Here is an 18,351-nt window from a genome sequence, read left to right as displayed (position 1 = left end):
TGGGAACTTGACTTAAATATAAAGAAAACACAATATATTATTTTCTGCCCCAAAAACAAGCCCTTGAATCATCATGTCCAACTACAGATCTATAATACCAAGCTATTGCCAACAAATTCTTGACGCTTCCTGGGCGTGTGTTTCAAGTATGACTTAACATGGACGGATCACGTGGATCAGGTTTGTCTGAAAGCATCTAGATCTATTGGTTTGTTGCAACGAGTAAAATATCTTTTACCTCTGCGTTTGAGAAAGCAGATTTAGTTTGCCATAGTTCACTCCTATTTTATGTACTGCCAGCTAGTTTGGGGCACATATAACAAATCTGATTCAGACCGCCTTTTCTCGCTTCAGTTTAGGGCATTGAAGGTAGTATTCTGTTCCGCACCTATTGCCAAAGAATCCCTGTACGACGCAGTTGAGGTACTGCCGTACTATCAACTTTACGATTTCTCATTGGCTGTACTTATTTTTCATAACATTAGGCGTGATTTTACATCCTTCTCCACTAAGTATTTAAACAAGAACCTTACCCATAACTTGCGCACTGTATCTATGGTTTGGTCGAAGTCACGCACAAATTATGGTACGCAGATCATAGACAACCAAATAGTTAAACTCTGTAACACATATCCTTTAATGATAAACTGCATACAGGATTGCAAAACCCTTTCTAAATTTAAGAAATGAATTAAATTGATGCTTTCTTCTCCTGCCTCTTTTGTTTAGAATTGTACCTTTCTTTTGTCTTGAGCAAGTGCAATTTGAATGATTTTCTACACCATTCTTTCTGTGAATTAGAATGATGTATTCAATGTAGAATGTCAAATCATAGGATAATTTGTCATATGTAAAACAGTATGTATTGTTGAATTTTCACTGACTTGCCTTGATTTCTCAATGTAGCGCAGTATTCTGTCATGCCGATCTGCTGTCACGATGTGTGATCCCGAGGTGAAGGCCCTGTCAGGAGTCATTGTTTCCTCCTTTCTTTTGCCATGCCTCGTGGACATACTGTACGATCTATGTATGTCCAAATAAACTGAATTGAATTGAATTATATATATATTGCAATGGAGATGTTTGCCTAGCAGCACTCGATCTAGAGTTTCAACGGTAGACCGAAACAAGTCTAAGGGAACTATGGCGAAGCGGGCGAGCAAGCGTCACTTGTCTTCTTCCTTCACCAGCACCGTGGCCCACTGCCTTCAGTACAATCACTCCCCACCGAAAGAGGAGCCATCCTGGCGACCTAGGGGCAGGAGAACACAGGGGGGTCGTGGCACTGCTTGAGGCGGTAGACGTGGACAATTTGTTTTCGGCCTGAGCGGCCTGAGCGATAAACAACACGGATGTCGTATTCTTGTAGGCGTAATGCCCAACGAGCGAGCCAACCAGTTGGATCTTTGAGTGACGACAACCAGCATAGGGCAAGATGGTCCGTCACGATGTCAAAAGGGCGCCCATACACGTAAGGCCTGAATTTTGCGATAGCCCAAATAATGGCCAGACATTCCTTTTCAGTGACCGAGTAGTTCGCCTCAGCTTTGATAAGGGTGCGGCTGGCATAAGCTACAACATACTCATCGAAGCCATTCTTGCGCTGTGCAAGAACAGCGCCTAGTCCGACACCACTAGTGTCCGTGTGAATCTCAGTTGGAGCAGAGGGATCGAAGTGGCGCAGTACTGGCGGTGAAGTGAGAAGGCGGTGCAGTTCTTGAAACGCGTCATCACATGCCGGGGACCAGTCCGGTAGCTCAGAACGGCCGGTAAGACACGCGATCAAGGGGGCGATTATGGAGGCAAAATTGCGGACGAAGCGTCGGAAATATGAGCATAAGCCGATGAAGCTGCGAAGCTCTTTCAGGGTAGTTGGTTTGGGGAACGCGGACACGGCAGTAAGTTTCGTAGGGTCCGGGAGGATACCGTCTTTTGAGACCACATGACCGAGAATAGTAAGCTTGCGAGCGCCGAAGTGGCATTTCTTCAAATTTAGCTGCAGTCCTGCAGCGGTGAGGCACGCAAGGACTTGCTCGATGCGGCTGAGGTGTGACGCAAAGTCGGTAGAAAAAACTACAATAACATCTAAGTAGCAAAGGCCTGTGTTCCACTTCAGGCCTCGGAGAATGGTGTCCATCATTCGTTCAAAAGTGGTAGGCGCGTTGCAGAGGCCGAAGGGCATGACGGTGAATTCATATAGGCCATCAGGTGTTACAAAGGCTGTCTTTTGGCGATCGGCCTCTGCCATCGGCACTTGCCAGTACCCGGAGCGCAGATCCAGCGAGGAAAAGAATTCCGCGGCCTGTAGGCTGTCCAAGGCATCGTCGATGCGCGGCAGAGGATAGACATCTTTGCGCGTTATGCGGTTAAGGCGGCGATAGTCGACGCAGAACCTTATGGAGTCGTCTTTCTTTTTAACGAGGAGAACCGGAGATGCCCAGGGGCTGTTAGAGGGCTGGATGATGCCACGCTGCAGCATGTCGTCAACCTGCTGGTCGATGATCCGGCGTTCAGCGGCCAACACACGATACGGACGCTGGCGCAAAGGGGTTTGTTGACCGGTGTCGATATGGTGAACGACTGCTGACGCTCGACGCAAGGACGGTTGGCAAATGTCGAATGAGGCCCGAAAACGCTGGAGGAGCTTGATAATTTCCGCGCGCTGGACAGGTGTGAGTGCCGAGTTGACGGCATGAGCGAAGACGTCCACAGGGGCATCGGTCCCGCCAGGAGGAGTGACGGCGCAAAGTGGAAGTGATGCCGCATCGTCAAACATGGTAGCCGGGAGGACGCAGTCGAAATATTCAGAGCTCCCCAGGCACTCACCGCGGAGTATGGATTAAGGGCACACGGAAGGATTGCACACGTAAAGGGCAGCAGAACCGCCGCAAAAAGTGACGATAGCAAAAGGAAGCAGAAGGTTCCGACGGCTCGCACAAGAGGCTGACGGCATAAACAAAACAGATGAGTTTGCGACAGAGTCACACGACACAGGGACCAGAGCGGCTGAAAAAGGTGCGATGTCGATGTCGAAGGCAGCAACAACTTTAGTAGAATGGTGGTCGTCAGGGTCAAAGCACGGCACTGACAACGTGATTTACAGATAGGAAATTCCATCCAAGAATGACGTCGTGCGAGGAGCGGGATAGAACGACTAATTCAACAACATACAAAATGCCTTGAATGACGACCCGAGCTGTGCATGATGCTGAAGGCTGAATGCAATGCGACGTTCCCGTACGCAGCGATAGATAAGTAAGTGAGGTGGCCACTTTGTTCAAATTGCGGCAAAACTTTTCACTAATAACAGAAACGGCGGCTCCGGTGTCAATAAGTGCGTGTACGGTGACGCCATCGACGGACAGTTCAATTTGGTTCGCAGGAGAAAAATGAGGCCTTGAAATGTTCGACGTAAACGCAGTTCTGGCCTCGGGAACTGCGACTGTTAGTTTTCCTCGGAGGCAGGACTGAGTCGACGAACCATGGGGGAAAGGGATCGACGACGAGGGGAGGGCGACTGGCGCGAATCGAAGGGGTGGCGACTAGAAGACGAGTGCGGAGGAAGATTAGGCACATCATGACGCGGAAGTCGAGCAGGCATGTAGCCGGAGGCGCTCCCACTGTCAGGGAAACGGTAGTTGCGACAGCGGCAGAATCGTGCTACGTGGCCCGGGAAACCACAGGAATAGCATATTGGCCGGTTATCAGGAGTGCGCCACGGGTTGACGACAGGGGCTCCAGCGGTCGAGTAAGGAACCGGAACCGGACGTGAAGGCGGTGGTGGTGGTACATGGAAAGTGCTGGTGGTCCGGTAGGCATCAGGAGCCGGAGGAACATAAGGCGGGGCGACAACGTTGGCGTACGTCAGTGGTCCAACAACGGGCTGCGGATGAGGGGCAGGTGGTAGCGCCTCAGCAACTTGCGTTTGAAGCACCTGACGAAGCGAAGGAGCCAAGGAAGTCACCGGCTCAGGAGGGCTAGTCGCCAGAGACAGTTGCCGTGCGACTTCCTGGCGGACGAACTGCTTTATTTGCGGCATTAAAGCAGAAATGTCGGCAGCGTCGCGGCTAAAATCCAAGGAAGCGAGATCCGCGGTATCCTGCTGAGCAGCACAACGTGTTGAGGCACACTGCTTGCGCAGCTCGTCGTACTGCTGACAGAGCTGAATTACCTCGGCTACCGTCTGGGGACTCTTGGCGACGAGCATCTGGAAGGCGTGGTCATCGATGCCTTTCATGATGTGCTTGATCTTGTCAGCTTCGTCCATGGATGAGTTGACGCGCCGGCAGAGCGAGAGCACGTCTTCACTGTAGCTGGTAAAGCTCTCGCCATTGTGTTGAGCCCGACCACGCAATCGCTGCTCAGCACGAAGGCGGCGAACGGCAGGACGGCCGAAGACCTCAGTCAAAGTGCTCATGAAAGCAGTCCAGGTGGTAAAACTTGATTCATGATTTCGGAACCATAGGTTCGCCACCCCCGTCAAATAAAAGCCTACATTAGTGAGCTTCTCGCGGTCGGTCCACTTATTATATGCGCTTACACGGTCGTATTCGGTGAGCCAGTCCTCAACATCGAGGTCGTCTGCTCCACTAAATATAGCAGGATCGCGCTGCCGGACGACGCCAGGGCAGACAATGGTCGGGGGTACGGGAGCAGCAGCCTGGGACGGTCCAGGATCATTCATCGCAGGAGCTGGTGGTAGCGTCCGACTGCGGAGTTTCAGGATGTGGAAGAGAAACCCAGCGCCTCCACCAGATGCAATGGGGATGTTTGCCTAGCAGCACTCGATCTAGAGTTTCAACGGTAGACCGAAATAAGTCTAAGGGAACTATGGCGAAGCGGGCGAGCAAGCGTCACTTGTCTTCTTCTTCCTTCACCAGCACTGTGGCCCACTGCCTTCAGTACAATCTGTTATACACCTACATGTACCCACATACGCGCACATACCTACGCGTGTGCATACAGAGCCACTGGTGTCCAAAAAATACTTAGGTAGCTTGTGTAGTTCTCATGGTGAAAAAATGAAACAAGTAGACGCCGCTGAGCACATATGTGTATATATATACACACATATACACCTGCATTCATATACCCATGTATACATATACACTCATATGCATACCCATAAATATACACACATATACACCCAAACATATATACACACTCTATATACATACTAACCGAGAGGAAGTACACTTAACCACTAACTTAAAAAAATCCTGCACATGCAAGTCTCTCAGTTGTTGGGCCGTTATTTGCGTGACATCAACGCCTAGATTATTATATTTATTTAGAAGCATTGGCATTATGTACGATGGCTTTTCCCTTAAATAATTTGTTCTGGGTGTGCCCACCCGCCATATTTCTTTATGACGGGTAACATAAAATTTGTCATTGAGTTCAAGGCTACAAAGTTCTCGTAGAAAGGAGCGGTTCGGTTTTACTTCTCGCCTAAAGGCAGTTGTTAACTTCTACTGGTATAATTTTAACACAGAAATTATGTTGGCTTTATCATCAAATCATTATTATCTTCATAAATTATAGCTGCTTCGCCGGAGATTCTACGGCTGGCATTGTTTGGATCACAACTATCTCGACACACAGAGATTGGCTCAATGTTTTCTTAGTCAACTCTAAAATTAGCAATGACAAAAGTTAGCAAGTTACAATACAATACAATACAGTTTTATTCGCCTGTTTTTTCACGCACATGAATCTGCTGGTCAGCCTTTTTTTTTACCAGTGTTCTTCTTTTGACAATATTGCATAAATCGTCACTGAGATCATTAAATACCGCTTTATCACAGTGTCATTCCACTGTGATAAATATTGATGGCAACTGGGAATGACTTTGGAGACATTTCAGGTGATTCAATCTTTTTCATGCATGTAATACTGTGAAAGAAGATACTGACGTTGGCAAAATGCAGCCGCACCAGAGTAGTAAAAAATGGCCCACCTTGACGAGCTGTTTGTATTCGGAGCCATCTTGACTGACACAGGTAATAACTTTGGGCTTGTTGATGCCTCCGCACAGTCGATACTCAGCTGAAAACCTCAGGATTCCTGGCAGGTTGCAATATGAGGCACTATGGTCCACCTGGAAATTGCATTTTGTCAGTCAGCCTAGTGCCACAATTTCAAAGTTTCAGTCAGCAGAAAAAGTGGAGGAGAATGACAAAAACCTTGGTTGCAGCACAGAAATGAGAATTTAGGATACAATAAATTTTCAGTAACTGACTGTTTATTTCAATTGTTTGACTCATTGACTATATATTTCCATTGGCGAAGATGTTCATTATTTTGATCCCAAAATTGCCTGCCGCTGGACTGGTTAGTGTAGTAAATTAACGACGGGGATTAGACCCGGACCCGGACATCTGACTCGTTCTTCAGCTGGCGAACAGCGCCCATGGCGAGCAGTGCCCATGGCCGCTGCTCGTGCTCGGCACACTTTCTTCTTTATTTGCAACACACTCCCGCAGCTGACAAAATTGCTAAAGGCTGCCGGCTTCAAGAAGGTAAAACTTTTGGACAGGACGCCTTATCGCGGAGCCGGACGGCAGCTTCAGGCAGCACGCTCGAGCGATGCAGTCGTGACCAGTAAGCAGTTCCATCACCAGGGCCAGTTTCCACAGGATAGGAGGCGAATCGTCGTCGTGCATTATGACGATGTCGCCAACTTGAAGCAGTGATGGTAGCTTCGGTGTCGCCTCGTGTGCAGAGCGCAGAAGCAGAAAGTACACTATTGCACGCCTGAGTGCAAACACTGGACGCTAGCCACGGATCGCTGAGCGAGCACATTGAGCGGCAGTTCAACTGATGGCAGGAGGAATTCAAGTGACAACCTGAACAGCAATACGAGTACATATGGTAACTTGGTGATCGATCAAGGTGATGATCTGAGTAGCAACGTTTTCGTCGGCTAGAATGGTAACGACCAGTGTCAGGTCCTGATGTTACCTGTGGTAGACATTGCTCTGCGAGTTCCAAATACGAGTCCTTTCAGCTGTAGGGTATGTTTTGGGCATAGTAATGTATCTGATGCTGGCTTGTCATCATTCGCATTTCGACTGGTTGCTGCATCGGCAGTGACCTTCCATCGCAGGCGCCCTTGTGGCTTGACGCAGCATTTGTGCAATAGGTGTGCTTCCGCTGGTGTTGATATTCGCTGGACTGTTGTGCACCAGCGTTCATTCAGGAAGGGCGGCGTTTGTACACCTGCGTCTTGACATAGTTGCGTATTGTCATGCTTGTACTCAACGTTGAATTACCGTCCGGGGAACGTGAAACCATTGGGAATGTGCTTGAGCCTCGTCTGTTACGCTTGAACAGCCTTGTAGGAAGTGGAAATTTCTTGGCTTTAGGAGACTTTGTCAGCAGATCGTCTCTGGGAGGCTTTCCAGTACCAAAGACGAGAGACGTGCTTAGTACATTTGAATCTTGGGAGAAGTCGTAGAGGGTTCCCTGGACTGTCCATCCAAAACGGATTTCCTCTGCAGTAACTTGAGGCGATAATCAAGATATCTGGCCAGTTACAACGTCCCAGTAGAAGTCGGAGCCTATCAGGATGCTGATCTCGTCCTCCCGGAAAGTCTTCGCCTCGGAGTGTGCATCAGCGGGAACAAGACTGTGGCGTGTCATCATGGTGGTGATCGTACTATGAGCTGGTTACCGTAGAGATTTCCGGCACTTCGAGGGCATCTATATTGGTCTCGATACTGTGCTGGCTGCGGAGTGTAACGGACACTCGGGTACATGTCAGGGTCACAGGGCTCAGCTGAGTTTTCCCGAACGCGAATATGGTGAGGCGCTCAACGCCTTGGACCGGGCAATTAAGTGCTCGAGCAACGTCTCTCCGAATGAAAGTGTGCTGACTGCCCGTGTCCAGCAGAAAATGCAGCAAAATTGACCTTGCTGGTGCGACAGCCCAAGCTCTCCCCGTCTGTAGGAATACCGACATGACACCGGTGCCACTCGCGGTAACGGATGTTGCATGAGGTGGCACGATTCAAAACCAAGCAAGGCGTCTGAGCAACTCGTCGTCATCCGTGCAATGCGCAAGCGGGCCGGAGTCCATCGACACACCACCTCATGCAACATCCGTTACCACGAGTGGCACCGGTGTCATGTCGATGGACTCCGGCCCGCTTGCGCATTGCACGGATGACGACGAGTTGCCCAGACGCCTTGCTTGGTTTTGAATCGGAGTACACACGTTGCACAGCGACGTCAAGTGTTGTCCAGAATAGTGGGTGCATTACAAATTCCTGGTGCTTCAGCATTCACTGGCAACGTGGTTGCGCTTGGCACAGCGGAAGCAATGCCTGCGCACCTGAAGCTTCCCGCGTTTTGCTTCTCAAGTCAGCGACGTGGAGCATTCCTGAACTGTGTGGTCTGACGCGTTGCACAGGAGGCAAGGACACGTGTATGGCGTTCTTACTTCAATTGATAGAGCCGCTGCAGAGGGCGGGTTTAGCTCCAGAGGTCGTGATTCACGATGATGAAGCTGCTGGGTTGCAGATGAGCTGGCTTGGTCGACATTGCTTTTCTCCCTCGCCTCGACTTGAATGCGTAGGAAAGTCATAAGATGTTTTACTTCCTGGGACTTGTCTTCTGTAACCGCTGCCGTGCCAACATGGTTTGACAAAGAAGCCTCCTTCAGCCGCTGACAGTACAGGATACCAAGGTCAGGTGGTAAGGCCCTCATAAAGACGCGTCATAGAACAGCAGCATACTCATCTGGTGAAATGCCAAGGCCCTCCAGTGCGCTGGTGCGGAACGTGATCTTGTCATAGAGATTTCGAAGCTTGTCTAGATCGGCGGAACTACGAATAGGCGCCATTGCGAGTAGGTGGTCCAGATGGTCATCGACCAGCATGTTGTGACGGCCGAACCGGTGAAACAGCACCTTGATGGCGACATCACAGTTTGCCTCGGCGAGGCAGATACCCTCAATTGCTTTTTTAGCTGATCCGGACAGGTACGTCAGCAGACATTTAAATTTGTCTATCTTCGTGAGCGAGTCATTGCTGTGGATGCTTGCCTGGTACTGGTCCCAAAAGCCTTGCCAGTCGCGTCGCACCCCAGAAAAGTTCAGAATGTGCAGCTTTGGCAGGGCAACGCGGGAGAAAGACGCCGCGGGCGACACTCTGGGCGCAGCGGAATGGGAAGCTGAGTACGGTGGCGAAGAAAGTTGCGCGGTAGTTGCGCAAGGATCGGTGGACGCAGCTCGATAGCGAGGCACACGCTTGTCTTGGGGAAGCTAACCTTTTGTTCATATTCGAAAGCTGTGGTCAGGTCTGCCTCCAGGTATGCATCCGTGAGCGTTTCTTGTATTGCGCAGTCGAACTCTATGAGATCCGCCTGCTTCGCCAAGACGCGCTCGAGGTGCTGGTGCAGCACTCGCACAGGGGTGGCCTCATCTGACAGGAGGGTGTCGATCGTAGAAATGGCCTTGGTGATGGCCCTCCGGACGAAGCCGCGCTTGGTGCATAGTTGCTCCATGGCCAGAACTCGAGAGCCAGACGACAGGGTGGGTTTCGGCACCAAACTGTAGCAAAATAACGACGGGGATTAGACCCGAACCCGGACGTCTGACTCGTTCGTCATCTGGTAGCAACTGAGCAAGCAGCACCCGTGGCCGCTGCACGTGGTCGGCGCACCTTCTTCTTTATATGCAACAGTCAGCACCCATGTGCCTGGAACAAATGGTGATCCCCCCCAACAGCATCGATTTGGCTAGCAGACAGAGGAGACAGGCACAGAAAATGTATACTTTCAACCTAGTCTCGACAAAGCTTACAATGATTACTGTACTTACCCAATTTTAACATGGACTAAAAGAATAGAGAATCGGTCCACATAAAATTGCCTGCGTTTTACAATTGAATACGATACCAAAACCGGACTTGAGATGTTGGCAAGCAGCCTACTACCAGCAAAATCACCATTGCATCACCAGACGGTGACAGTTTCATAGGGACCACATAGTGCTTCAGTGATGCAGACAAGGAAGAACGATGGGACATGCACCTCGACCTGTGCAACATTGTAAAGTTGATATTTCCTTGACATTTTCCAGGCACCTCTAGTGTGTGTAAAAATTTTACAACACATATAAGAGTAGCAAGAACTCCGCCATGGTTACTACGCACCACCCTCCGTCTGATACCAAACAATTTATGAGCAGCAAATCTACCACAATCTGTTTCCAACATTTAGCAAAGCACTCATGATTTATTGCTTTGACATTTTAAACGAATGTCTAAATTGTCAGAATCGTTTACCATAAACAAGCAAAACTGCTTCATCTAATTCAAAGGTGGTGAAGCGAGCAATTGCAAATCTTTGTCTTGTCAATGTACTCTGCAAATCATGCCTTCACGTCATGTCCAGGAGCACTGCAAAAAAGAAGCATTTGTTGGCTTGTCTCAGTGGTGGAAAATGTGCTGAGAAAACTAAAGCTGAGCGTCACGTGCAAATGCAGTGACATAAATAGAGTTGTGCTGTGCCAGATGAAAGCATAGTACGATTAAGTACATTTCTGCTCCCCAAAGAGCGTCAATTGGGTTTGTAAGGCTACGCTTGCAGAGGGTGTGTGGAGAAGCCTCCTGTCGTGCCTTGTGCATAAGGTTGGGTTTATCGCATTCCGTTCTCATGCGGTACACAGGGCGAACCACGAAAGGCTTAAACAAAAGCTCAAGGGAGCATAAGCAAAAGTTGATCAGATATGGGGGCGGACATTTATCAGTCAGTGCACTGTGATGATTGTGGGTGTGAATCAATGTTTAAGGAACGTCAAGTGTTGTACAGAAATGAAGACAAGGATAAGCAGGAAATAGAGGAAGCGAGCTTGATTGCAACAGTGGCTGCTAGCTGCGTCATCTGTAGCTCTGAGGAGAAGCAATATCTTGACTCTGCAGGTCTGCACCTGTGCTGATTTGCACTTTGTTTCCGTTTGGTGTCAGATATCAATGACACACTCTTGAAAAATGAAAATCACTTGAAAGTTAGTGCACGTCCTGTCGTTTTTTTTCTTTTTCGTCTGTGTTGCCGATGCATCAAATTATAACTGCATCAAACCAACTAGCCCAAAGTCAGTACTACTCCAACAAGTTTAGCATTGTGTAGGTTGAAAACGACCTTGGCACGCTGCTTTCATTACAAAAACTCATTATTCAAAAGCACAGGCATGCTAAGCTTACAGCAACAAAGCCATGTCACATCTTTTCACTGTGTCGGAGTCCTGTGTCACATGAAGAACTGGCCAAGCGGTTAGTCTAGGCATGGGCCATTATCCTGTTTATCCATTTATTTGTTACCCTCAATGACTGAAGCAGGCATTACAGAGGGGAGTGGTAGAAATATAATCACAAGTAGCAAATCCACATATGAACAGCAGATCATAATAAAGCTTGCTAGGCTTGTGGCTTGGGCTAGTTGGTTCACGGTGCGAAAGTAAGGAAACGGCGCAACATTGATGGAACACAAGACGAAGAAAGGACGAACATGGTGCCATGTTTGTCTGGCCTTCCTTTCTTCGTCTTGTGTTCCCTATCAATTTTATGCTGTTCGGCCTACTTTCGCAGATTATAATACTTCTACGGTCATACAAAGACAAGAACCAGACGTTCCCTTTCCTCTTGCTCCCTTAAACTTGGCACGTGTGCACTTCCCGCCAACGCTGCGAGGGTGTATGTACAGAGTGGTCCATTGTTAAAGGAAACACCGGAGCACGTGACCTCTGCTCGGTGCCGCCACCAGCCGGCGGCTGCAACGACTTTCGCGCAGGTGCAGTGAGCGCTAAAGGCGGTGCTCTTTCATCGTCTGCAACCATGCGCTGCTGCGCTTTGGATAGCAGCGAAGCAAGTTGATCATGCCTTTTTATGTTGGCCGGTGACTGCGGCAGGCCACCTTAGGATTTCTCAATTATTTATTTCTTCATTTATTTTTACCTTCAGGGTACACAGTACATTACAGAGGGTAGGGGCAAACGTAGATGAATACAGTGGAATCTCGATGATAACAATCTCACAGGGTCACGAAAAATATTCGTATTAGCAGAAATTCGTATCATCGAAACACAATTAAAACTAGCTAAATTAAAGAGTCAGAGGTGAACTCACTCAGGCACACGCACGTAAAAAGCATTTACAGTACAGACCACTTATAACGTAACCGTTTATAGTGCAGAACTGGCTACAACGCGGCCTTTTCCGACTCCCGTTTACCCTCCCATAGAACTCCATGTATACGCATACCACTTACAGTGCAGCCACGTGGGACGAAATACCGGTTATAATGTGGCTTCCGCGGGAAAATCTTGCCGACAAGGGCGGTATCGAGCACACTTCTCAACGAGGTGCGCCCACCAATGGGAGAATAGATCAATGAGGGCGATGCGGGGGAGGAGCATGAGATGTGGAGCATGAGTTTAAGAGCGATAAATTCGTCGCTGCATTGTATGGGCGAGGGAAAGCGTGCGGGGGACACACACCTTCACGGAGAGTGAACGCACAGAGGACATAAAATGCGACTTCCGTCGTGCAAGGCCGTGGGGGTATGGGAGGGAGGGGGGGTGACACCGTGCTGCGGCACCAAATGCGTACCTTGCAACTGGGCGCAAAGGTAACTGGCAACGCAATCTCCCACGCGAAAGGAGCAAAGCGGGAAGGCAGCGCGGGAGGGTGGGAGGGAGGGAGGGTGGCTTTTACTCTGCCAACAAATGCGTTCTTGTACTTTGCGCCTGTGCCGGCTTTCGGTGTTGTCGCGCGCACCGTATCTTGAAAACGATCTCCACATGGCTCTGATCTTTGTATGCGCTGTGCCCTTACGCCGCTTAGTTTCCATTGAAGCGATAGACCGCATGAACCTTCGCTCGCTGCGGCGGCTGTGCTTTTGCGCTGCGGCGGCAGCACAAAAGGAAAAGCACAAAAGCAACAAAAGCGCCACCGCTTCAAACTCTTCGCGCCCAGTCGTGGCTTCCGCGCTGTCCGGCGCTGCGTACCAAAAAAGAAAGGGAGAAAACGCGGGACTGCGTGCTGTTCTTTCTCGCGACCGTCGGTGGGGCGGCGTTTATTCGTATCAACCGACGCGGGTCGAAAATCGATTCATAACAACCGTTCTCTAGCACGTTGCAAAGTAATGGGGCTCGGCCGGGACCACAGAAAAATTTGTATCATCGAGAAATTCGTATTAGCCGTGATCGTATCATTGAGATTCCACTGTATATTAATCTGATAATAGGCAAGGATTAATTGAGAAAATAACATGGATTATACAATATAGCAGAAATACATAAGCAAGTAAGCACACAAATACAATAACATATACAATAAATATATAAGGCAACACACATAAATTGTGGATTCTTGGTGTCTCACAGGAGACCAACCACCGTGGATTCAAGCTTAGCGAGCCACAAGGCCGCGTCAGCCGTCGCCTTCAGAACGGCTCACGCGCGAGCTCAGAGGCCGCAAGAGGCTACTGAGCGACGCACGCAAAAAGCACAGTATAAGCCCCGAGTTGACGGAAACCGTTTATTGAATCTGTCGGCACCAGCACTGCACAAACGCCTGCGCAGTGGGGAACCAAAGGGATCCCCTCACCAGGGCGAAAATACAATAACAGGCGCCTATAGCACGTCGCTGCAAGAGCACCGGCTCAAGCTGGGACACGCTGCTAGGAAAAGTCCCGGCGGCTATGCTACTTGCTCTGGCGATAACCAATGGGTCAACTCGCGAGAGCACAGGCAATATCCTTCGGCTTAGGCTTTCGGCAAGTGCGGCTCGGCGGGGTACGACCTCGTGCGAGCACTAGGCACCGCTCGTCAGCTTAGCGTCGGGAAAGGATCAGCACAAAGTACGCGCTCCCCGCACGGGCAAAGGCACCGTGCGTGAGCTCCAGTCCTAGTCACAAAGGTGTCGGCGGACGAGAGAAAAGCATGTACGTACCGTGTGCTGGTCCCCGGAGAAAAAAAGAGCCACGCTCCGCCGCTAGCAGCCGAAACACGGCCGCCGTGACGTCAGCGACCCGCCCTCACCGCAAACTACCGCATGGGCAGTGCCACCGCGGGAACTGGTTGGGAGCGGACGGGGAATGAAGGCGAGGGATGGCAAAACAGGTGAAGCCCACGCAATGGCGCCGGCGACTCCCTCAATCTCCACAAAATGCAACAAAGAGACCAGAGTCACACGATGGTTAAAGGCCAGCTAATCAACTAGTTAGCAAGGCATTTTTAAAACGTATGGGGTCGCTGATGCCCGTCTAAGCCAAAAAGGACAATGAATGGGTAACTGTGTTACTTTTTGGAATGGGAACCTTTTGACGGTGGTCACTCGCTTCAGGCTTGCCAATGCTCCGCAGGCGCTAGGCCTCGCTCTCCCAGGATGCAGAACACGTGGTTCTCGTACCGACGAGTGTACTTCAAAACACTCGCGAAAAGGATTAGCATGTTGAAAAGTTCAAACACGCTACAGCAACCGTCGCCTTGCTCAAGAAAGCACGCTGCCGCCGCTAGCGATCAAAATCCATGCTAGGAATACGCTTCGGTTCAAACAAAGGTTGTCTCGAACCGAGCAAAACTTTATCGTCCGATGCCCCAAGAGCCCACGTTGGGCAGCCAGATGTGGGATCTCACACATGCTCTTGGGACAAAGGAACGAAAACACAGTAGTGCAAACAATCAAAAGGGCATTTATTGCACCTTTCATACACTAATACACACTAGCCAAAATACAACCAATAGAACATTCACACGGGCGCGCGACAAATCAAGAAAGTCCGACTTACCGCGACCTGATAGCGAGCGAATACGTTCGCCCCATGCTATGACACCATCGCCTAGTCATTCACGTGCGCGGTCACGCGAACGGTGGTGCGTTCGAACGATCCGTGTTCTTCCATACCGGTGCCCCACTCCGAGCCACGCGAGATGTCTCGCAAAGCGTGGATCGGCGCATGCGCAGGACGTCCGCGTCGCTCACCGATCCCAATCCAAAGAGGAAGCGCCCTCGACCTTTCTCTCCCAAGTCACCCCGCCGTTCGGTGGCGTTAGCATCGCGACACTCGCGCCATCTCCCGCAATGCACCGCAACCACCACGACCGCCGCCGGGCTTAGCCACGCGGAGAAGCTGGGCTACAGGAGACATGCGGGGAAAACAACATCAGGGGACGCGTGAGAGTCGCGCATCCCCACAATATGAAAGGTGCGGCATGTATCAACAATGAAAACAGATATGAGTTATGATAGTAAATCTTGTGGAAAAGACATTACCTGACTGATGACATGAATATGATCCATCGTAGAATATTCCTTCTAGAAGCCAGCCTGTTCTGTTTGTTTATTGAAGTGAAGTGTTGCCCTGATTCTATTAAAAATTATCTTGAATATATTATAAAATAGTGAAAGCAAGCTATTGGGCCCATAATTCTTTAAATTCTCCAGTCTTATGGATTCGTATAATACTAGCATTCTTCCAGCCCTCTGGTACACTTGAAGTCCATTGCATATAAAGGGTCGCAAACTTTTCAAGCATAATATTGCCTCCATATTTGATCGGCTGTTATTCCACCTTCTCGTGCTGCTTTTCCTTGGGGCATGCCTTGCAAGGCCATTCATAGTTAGTTATATAAGGAGTGTCTGTATCCTGTTCACCACTACTTCAATGACGGTAGCATGGCTGCTCAGGATACTGTACAGGTCAGCATAGAATTCTTCAGCTGCTTTTACTATATCATTGAAATTGCTGATGACATTACCCTGCTTATCTTTCACTGCATACATCTTGCCTTTTCCTATGCCAAGCTTTCTTCACACTGCTTTCATGCTGCAGCCCTTTTTTACTACTTCCTCAATTTTTACCACGTTATAATTACGAATATTCCTGCTCATCAGTTTTGACAGTTCAGCGAAATCTATCTGATCTCTTGAGTTTGACACTTTCATGCTTTGTCGTTTCATTAATAGGTCCTTTATTACATGGTAGAGCTTTACCATTATTTGAACGACGGCTATAGGCCCATTTGGGTGAGGGAGCTATCGCGATACACATGATAGTGAGGGCAGTGTTTCTTTGACACCATTTGGACCCAGTCCTCAACATGGCACTAAGACTGGTGCATACCCCGGAATGACTCGAGTCCTCTGCATTTTCAAGCGATAGAATCGGGCATACACTGCCAAATTAAACAGCGGTATGCTGGTAAATTTTTTGTCTCTTCTTTTTAATTAGGCCTGCCAGAAACTTGATCAATTCCAACGGTCCTGTCAAGGACGAAATTCGATTGCATTCAGGAAGTAGAATTGACAAAGGGTGCATAGCTACAGTAATGTGAACTTTAACTGGACAACTGCTCACTGATAGACAAGTTCACCCTTTTGCAAAAACTTCAAGACGACTGATAACTTACTGTAAAAAATTCCTCAAGAAACAGACAAGGACGAACTCTCACCAGTGTCCAATTTCTTGTGCTAAGTTGCCAGTCATGAGGAATTGCACCTCATTGCGCTTGGGGAACACCATGCTCACCTCAACATTTTGTGTCAGCACAGGCACACGGTCCATCGGGCCCAACTTGAGCAGTGGTGTGTCTCTGGGAAGCCGCACTGCAGCTGGTAGGGGGAGAAAAAGACATGTCACTCTTTCTGATGACCTGGCATATCATCTTCACGTTGAGCAGATTCATCTCCTCCTCACATATTGGTAATTGTTCAGGGAAGTTCAATCAGGCTTTTGCATAGTCACTGCAATGTAAACATGTCTTTAATTCACAAGTGTGATTCTCTGAATTGCAAAGCCCGTCAGCTCATTCCTCTGCCCAGAAAACAAGGACCAAAGCAGCCTCTCCTTTCGTACCTCGTCACGAGGTAACAGAATGAACAAGCATATTTCATGGACCCGACATACTTTTCGGATTAAAACCCACACTTTTGTAAAAGTTGCATCCCCCCTTTTTGCAAGTTTCTAAGAAGGAATACATCACACTGAAATAGTGTCAGCATAGTGAATCGATGCACGCATGTGCACTAATCGTGAAATGCCCAACTTACGTAAGTTACTGATAGCTTGCTACATTCTAGTTACGCATTGCTAGGAGACTCGCGAGCACCGTATTTGCTTGCTTAAAATTTGCAAGCATTAAATTCAGTGAAGAATTTTTCTGATATTCGATTCGATATTTGGCATTTTTTTTCCTTTGATTCGATTTGAGACCTAACATTTGGTATTCACTTTCCAGCTTTCCTCCAAAATAAAGAAGGGCATCGATATAGCAGGTGGGTAACACCAATCTGCGATGGACTGCACATTGTGCGACTCCATCGTGCTGTCAACTGCGGCTGGCGCCAACAGTACAGAGAAGGCATCTTTTCATTGTAAGATTCGGTGTGATTTGCTATCTGCCAAAGATTCTAAGATTTGGAAGGTCACAACAACTTTGCGTGGAGGAGCCAATCAGAATCAAGAAGTTCGATCCCGAACAGTCTTGATCCCAATTTAAAGTGCACCCTGTGATATTAGATTGACGGCTGTTGAAGCAGCGTTCGCTGCGTCCATGTGCGCACCTTCTGGCGGCTAATTGGCCCGCTCTTCCCACGTGCACTTCCTGAAATACACGTCGAATTTTTTGCTATTCCCTTTGACCGCATCAAGTTATCGTATCGATCGGTCCTGTTGACTGGGACAAACCTTGTAGCAAGAGAGGCTGACGCTCTGCGATTTCTAGCGTTTCAACGCTGCATGTCCGATTCCCGCATCAGGCCGATGTCGGGAAACTCATACAGCAGGGCAGAAGTGCTTGCAGAAAACACGTCTGTTACCGCGTCAGCCGGGGCACCCTGTCCGCAGCACTCCTAATGCGCCAAAAACAACGAAGTGAGATGCTTGTAGTGTTGGGACTCGGGAGTCGCGTATCACGGTGTTAGCGGGGCCTCTAGTCCAAGACAAGCAACGGCATTCAGCCTCCAAGATGCCCTACGAAAGTCATGCGTCATCAGGGTCGGATGATGCAGAGTGCGACGCACGGGACTCAAGGGGAGCTCGAGTGTCAGAGGAGCGTGCGCTGCTGCGTAGTTGAGACGCTTGCTGCACTGGGCATCTCCCAGCTCTGTACCTTTAAAACTTGCATAATAAATGAGTTAGTTCAGTTCTTCTGCGCATCACTATCGAACACTGCTCGCTTGTGCAGCATCGAGCACAAGGAGCACATGCGACATGCGGCACAGCGCAGGTCTCCTACACTGAATATACCCAATATTAGAAAAATCGAACTGTAGACATTCGATTCACTAATAAAATTATTCAAATGTTCACCATTCAATTTGATATGGTGATATTCAAGTATTCACA

At 49.0% G+C, this 18,351-nt stretch overlaps 1 protein-coding gene across 1 annotated transcript in view; it reads right to left on the bottom strand.

Moving 5' to 3' along the window:
- LOC119461848 (serine-protein kinase ATM) overlaps positions 1 to 18,351 on the bottom strand; it is a 754,892-nt gene that overhangs the window by 79,811 nt on the left and 656,730 nt on the right. The window contains exons 56-57 of the mRNA XM_037723219.2: positions 16,534 to 16,616; positions 5,960 to 6,100 (exon numbers count right to left, since the gene is read on the bottom strand). Of these exons, the coding sequence (XP_037579147.2) occupies positions 5,960 to 6,100; positions 16,534 to 16,616 (224 nt within the window). The remainder of the gene's footprint in view (positions 1 to 5,959; positions 6,101 to 16,533; positions 16,617 to 18,351) is intronic.

This window comes from Dermacentor silvarum, chromosome 8, assembly GCF_013339745.2.
Source record: "Dermacentor silvarum isolate Dsil-2018 chromosome 8, BIME_Dsil_1.4, whole genome shotgun sequence".
Lineage (NCBI taxonomy): Eukaryota > Metazoa > Arthropoda > Arachnida > Ixodida > Ixodidae > Dermacentor > Dermacentor silvarum.
This window is presented reverse-complemented; position numbering and strand designations above follow the sequence as displayed.